The 6,000-nt window shown below is 31.2% G+C and overlaps 1 protein-coding gene across 1 annotated transcript; it reads left to right on the forward strand.

The window, feature by feature from the left end:
* Positions 1 to 1,162: 1,162 nt before the first annotated feature.
* On the forward strand, positions 1,163 to 3,779 carry LOC134712003 (sex peptide receptor-like). Its single transcript, XM_063573084.1, has one exon. It carries the CDS (start codon positions 2,387 to 2,389, stop codon positions 3,533 to 3,535), a length of 1,149 nt encoding a protein of 382 aa, XP_063429154.1. The 5' UTR covers positions 1,163 to 2,386; the 3' UTR covers positions 3,536 to 3,779.
* The last annotated feature ends 2,221 nt before the right edge of the window (positions 3,780 to 6,000 follow it).

The raw sequence follows: 6,000 nt of genomic DNA on the forward strand, positions 1-6,000 counted from the left end.
CATGTTCCGAGCACTCAGTCTGAGCAAAATATACGACTTCAACCGCAGAACGTGCTTTTATATGTTTTTATACATTTTCTAAAAAGACGTTTATGTGTCAATTAAAGTTGTTATTTTAACAGTTTTCAAGAAATGGAGTGTGACCTTTTTGTTAAACTATAAATAAATAGAAGGCGCTTAAATCTTTAATTGTTATTTATTTTAACTATATGTTTACAGAAAAAAAGTGTTCAGCAATATTAAGGTATGATAATTAAATTACATTTTGATAAAACATCAGATTTACTCATACGTATACAGATATCAATATTTGTTTTTTCTAAAGATATCCTTATCACTTTAATGAAGAAGAAATAAGTGTTTTACATTAGTGTTAATGCAATACTATTAAGCCTTACATAATGATTGTCTCGTTTAATTCCTTATTATTTTATTTACAGTATTGTAAGGGTAAATAAAGACGCACAAATGTTTTAATACATTAATTTGATAAGTGTTGTCTCTTATACCCTAGGTATACCCCTTTAAGCTACCAAGTCCAAGGGTTTCATTAAATTGTATATTATAAATTAAATTATATTAGACCGAGAGAGAAAAAACATTCTCGACAAGCACCGTATCTGATCTATTAAAATTAGAAAAAAATAAAACAAGGATTGAATGAATTTGAAATAAGGCACAAAAAAGACAAAGACATAATAAATAGTAGAAGTAAGAAATAATATAGTAAATTATAACTAGCAAAATACTGTTTATATACAGAAAGTAAAACCACAAAAATACCGAACTCCGAGGAAAATTCAAAAAGGAAAATCCAAAATCAAAAGGCAAAATCAAAAGTCCAAACACATCAAACGAATGGATAACAACTGTCATATTCCTGACTTGGTACAGGCATTTTCAGTAAGTTCTTCTAGAATGGGTATAATTGTCGCTTAGAAAAGCAAACTTTTTATATTTCGTATTAATGAAAGTAGAATAGAAATGTAAAGTGTAGCAATTTGATAAAGAAAATTGAAACACTGATTATTAACTTTTAAAGTTCACCATAAATTGATTTACACTGTCAACAATATTCAGAAATTATGGATTTCGTTTAACGCATACGTTATTACTAAATTGATTTCGCGTTCGACTTGTTAGTTCATACAAACTATTTCTCTCTGACTGAACGTGCCTATTTGAACATTATAGTCTAAATCAGTAGTTAAGCATGTAATGGAGAAGTAGTAAAAGGCGAATAGCTCATTCGTTTTGTGAAACACATTTAAACAAGGTTTCCAACCTTCAACAATGAAATATCTTATTTACGACAGATCGGACAAAATGCATTACAAGAGATGAATTTTAAGACAAGTTGTCTGGAAAGTTAATGGCTTTAGTAGGAATTTTATGTGCGTGATTTTAAGAAGTATAGTTTAAATTGCAGTATTAAATGAGTAATTTTTAATAGAAATCAACGAAACGAAAATGACTGAACGCAATATTTACCATATAGAAGGACATCCCATACTTAATCAGAATGACATTAAATATCTCTACTGGGAACACGAATTTTGATTGAACAGTTGTAACAATGCTTCTTATGGATAGGCATTTCGATTACGCTTTCACAGGAATATAACTCGATTTATAACATTTAAAGAAGTCGCTGATTGATCTCATTGTATCGCTTAGATGGTCATTAATTTGACGTTGCTTCAGAAATTACCCCTAAACAGAGAACAAGCATGCTAGCGCTTCATTTATGACAATAAAATACTCGCGATTAACAAAATTTGAAGCGTGCATCTCTCAACATATGTCTACATATCGAGAGAACAAAAAAACAGAAAGCGACTAAAGAACTATGTTTACATATAAATGTGATTAGCTCATTGGATACTTTTGAATCTTATGTTTCACGAAAATAATAGAAAAACGACTTTCTATGGATGAGGTTTACCAATTAGAGGTAACGTCCAATCATCGCTGATCATATTTTATTCCACCACTCTGTGTTGCAATCAATATCAAATAGACATCTTTTATAAGAACATTGATGAAAATCAAGGTATCGGAAATAATTACAATCGAACAAGGTTTCTTTTTCGCGAGCAATATAAATACGTGGAAAATAATTCATAACTATCAGATAAGAGAAGACGTATAGATGGCCAGTAACTTATCTTAATCTGTTTTCACACGGAGAATTACTATAATGGATCATACTTTTCTTCAGCAAACTAAAAAGTGTCTTTAAAAAGAAACTCGAACGTGTTTTTCAAAGATTAAAGAAAGATATTTCCGTTTACTCGAGGATCTTCTACAGAAAGTTTCTGAAAGATTATAAAACATAAATATTTTTTAATAACGGAAGTTTCCTTTTCTGAAATGATGTTTGATCATGAGGCATAGCACGGAGGCTAACCAGACAGCACAGCTACTAGACATGATAAACACAACTATGAATTTAAGTTCCAACGTTTCTTCGGAAATGGGACTCCATGTCCTTTCAGACCCAAAAGGTTATCTAGTTATTGTAAATGGATACGTTGTACCAATTTTAGCAATCGTCGTTTTAATTGCAAATGTGATAGTTATACTAGTGTTGAGAAGACAGCAGACGTATGGAGCGAGTCAAGCAGGTTTGGTAAGTGTTGCCATTTCTGACACTTTAACATTACTATTGCCTGCACCATTTTATTTCTACCAGTATGCCTTACATCATTACTACGTCGATTATGTTTTATGTGAACCGGTGGACTGGATTTCTATCTACCTACCAACAATCACTCACACTGCTTCAATATGGCTGACGGTTCTTCTCACTGCACAGAGATACTTGTATGTTTGTCATCCTTTTGTAGCGCGTGAATTGTGTACGCTTCGGAATACAACGATATCCATCGCTATCACATATGTCATTGCCTGTTTAACACATCTAGTACGAGCCTTTGTGATGTATTACATTCAGTTTGACTATTTCGACCCAACACGAAACACAAGTGCAACGACATGCGAACGTGGTTACAAAGAATGGCTAGACCCGGATACTTACATGGGAGTCTATATGATGATACGTATTGTTTTGATTCAATTTGTGCCTTGCATTGTGCTGATTTTTCTGAATGTCAGAATTGTCAATGGCTTACAGGATGTGGTTAATAAGAAGATGCGTCTACACAATAAGTCGGAAAGCAGCATATCTGCTGTCAAAGAGAATACACGAGTAACTATAATGATAGTGTTTATGGCTGCTGTTACTCTGCTTGTAGAGCTTCCAAGCGGTATCATATTGAGCTTTTACGTGTCGCCTTTCATTACTAATGTAGAAGTGTTCGATGTGAATACTTTAAACAGCATGCAAATCATTGCGAACCTTGTGATCATTTTTTCATATCCGATGAACTTTTTTATTTACTGTAGTATGAGTGCAGAATTTAAGCAGACGTTATATGAACTCTGTTTCGGATGTTGTAATACAAGGAAAAAGAACGGAAACTTAGGAAGTAACTCAACTCATCATTACGAACTTACGGCAAATAATATTTAAGCACTGTTAAATATACGGTTTTAATTACAGTGCCCTCATAGAAAATGGTTGAGTTTTATACAGTCATAGAGTTTACGTTCATTAAAGCAAGAATATAGGCAAACATATATTTAAAGTTATAGTGTAAATGTGATATTATTATTAATAAGAAAATGGACATTATTGATACTAGACCAGGTATGATTAATTTTTTTTCTTCTTCAAAATATGTATTATGAATTATAGTAAAAATACTTAATTGTTACTCTTTGTTATTTGTTTAGGTTCAAATAAGTATGTAAGAAAAAATTTATGATTCACTGACAGAGTTGAGAAAGAACTGACCTGGCATGACTTTAAGAGGTTAAATATTACCTATTATGTCTGTTTGTATTGTTCACACATCGTTGTCAATATAATAGAATGTTTACTGTCTTACAGGTGAGAGGTTTAGCTAGTTTTAAAACCAGGTTAAACCCACCATCGTCCATGCCACATAAGAAAATGCTTGTACAGGAATATGACAGTTGCTGTCCATTAGTTTGATGTGTTTGAGCTTTTGATTTTGCCATTTGATTAGGGACTTCCGTTTTGAGTTTTCTTCGGAGTTCCGGATTTTTGTGATTTTCCTTTTTTTTTTCTTCATACATACAATTCACCACTTTATTTTTCTATCAGATTTAATTGTACTTTTAAAAAAAATCGTGTTCCAAAGGTAAAAAAAATCAATCTTTAAATCAACTTAAGGATTTCACTTTTCAAAATAGTCATTGCACCGGACGCGCATGTTTACAATTAATGAGTCTTCAGTGCACTCAAGACAAACATGTATGATATCAAAATCCCAATATATAATTGAAAAGAAAAAGCTAAAGATACCACGATATATCCAAGACACAAAATTAAAAAAAAAAGGACAACAGTAATACAAAACGAAATACAACGAAAAGATGCAAGAGGTTTAAAAAAAAACCACTTCATAGAAAACTAAAGTCGGAGCGACATAAACGTCACTAAAACTGTCTGTGATCTTAGCTGCGCCTGAAGGGTAAGCAGATACCACACCATTAGTGGCATTTGTCATGAAGTGCTGACGAAACCAAAAACATACAATCGACTATTACAATACAGACAGCAAATCCGAGCTATGCATTAGAGACGAGAAAGCTTCTTAATTTAAAATAATTTTCAAATTGTATGATAGAAAATTTCAATAAATAATATCCGTATTTCTAAACAAGTACTGGAGTGGTTTTTTTGTGTGTGTGAATGAACATGCTATTCCTGGTTATTAACAAGCCAATATTGTCAAAATGCTGGCATATTTTCGACTATTTAGTAAACAAGTACATATGTATCTTTACACTTAAAATCAACATGAATTGAATTACATAAATGAAGAATATTCTAAAATTACTTAGGTTGAGTCGGTGTGTTTTGTAAAATCATCACAACAGATACAAATGAAGTAAATAAGATTTCATTGATGAGTTTCCGTAATTATATCAAGCTCTGTAATTACAAAACTTGCACAAGGGACTCAAAAAATAAAAGACGAAGCAAACTATGACATCAGTGAATCAGTTCCTGAAATTCAAAGAGGAAAAGTTACTCAAAAGTTCATGTACTACTATTATCAACTTTATTGTATTAAAAGGTGGTATTCGTTTATTAAATGATAATTTATTTGTGTTTATTATTTTCATGAGAGAGAGAAAGGGGGGGGGGGGTGATTGCAATAACTTTCATTAAATATTGATGGTGAACAGCATTATTTCATACCCTACAACAGTTTAAAAAAGATATTTAAATAGTATGACACAAACATACGATACCTTTTCTTCATGACATACAGGCAGATTATAAAACCTAGCAATCAGATCGAGGTTAAATACTTGTTGAATCATCTGAACAAACACTTTCATGCTTCTTGTATTTTAATAATATGATTTCTATAGATGAACGACTTCTGTCTGTATGTCGACTTGCTCCAACTCTAGTTTAAACAATTTTCTATCAGTTAAATTATGGATTGTGAAATAAGAGAAATGTCTTAAAAATATTAAGACGATGTTACTTAGTTAGGAACCCTTTTCTAAATTTTCTATCATGTTACGTAATCAACCATTTATATTTTAAGAAACGATGGCATCTGAAATAGTTTTCAATTCAGAAACTGTACTAAGTTCTTCTGAATATTTTTTTACAGAAACCACATAAAAATTAAAATCAATCCGTGATCTCGGGTCATAAATCCAAAATCACGGATTTGGAATCCCGAGATTACGGATTGGTTTTATATTTTATGTATCCCTTTATGGTTTTAAATGATTTTAGTTTTTTTTTTATGTTGTATTGATTGGTATGAATATAGTTAATCAGTTTATGCATTCATATTATTATAAAAGCTTTCACATAAAACTGTAAAATTCTTTAACATAAATTCTTATAAATATTTTAGTATTTTTTCTTATCTTTGCTAACCA

The sequence above is a fragment of the Mytilus trossulus genome, chromosome 3 (assembly GCF_036588685.1).
Source record: "Mytilus trossulus isolate FHL-02 chromosome 3, PNRI_Mtr1.1.1.hap1, whole genome shotgun sequence".
In the NCBI taxonomy this organism is placed as follows: Eukaryota; Metazoa; Mollusca; class Bivalvia; order Mytilida; family Mytilidae; genus Mytilus; species Mytilus trossulus.

What these genes read in the sequence shown, in the direction of transcription:
- LOC134712003 (XM_063573084.1), top strand. Translation starts at nt 2,387, where the DNA reads ATGAGGCATAGCACGGAGGCTAACCAGACAGCACAGCTACTAGACATG.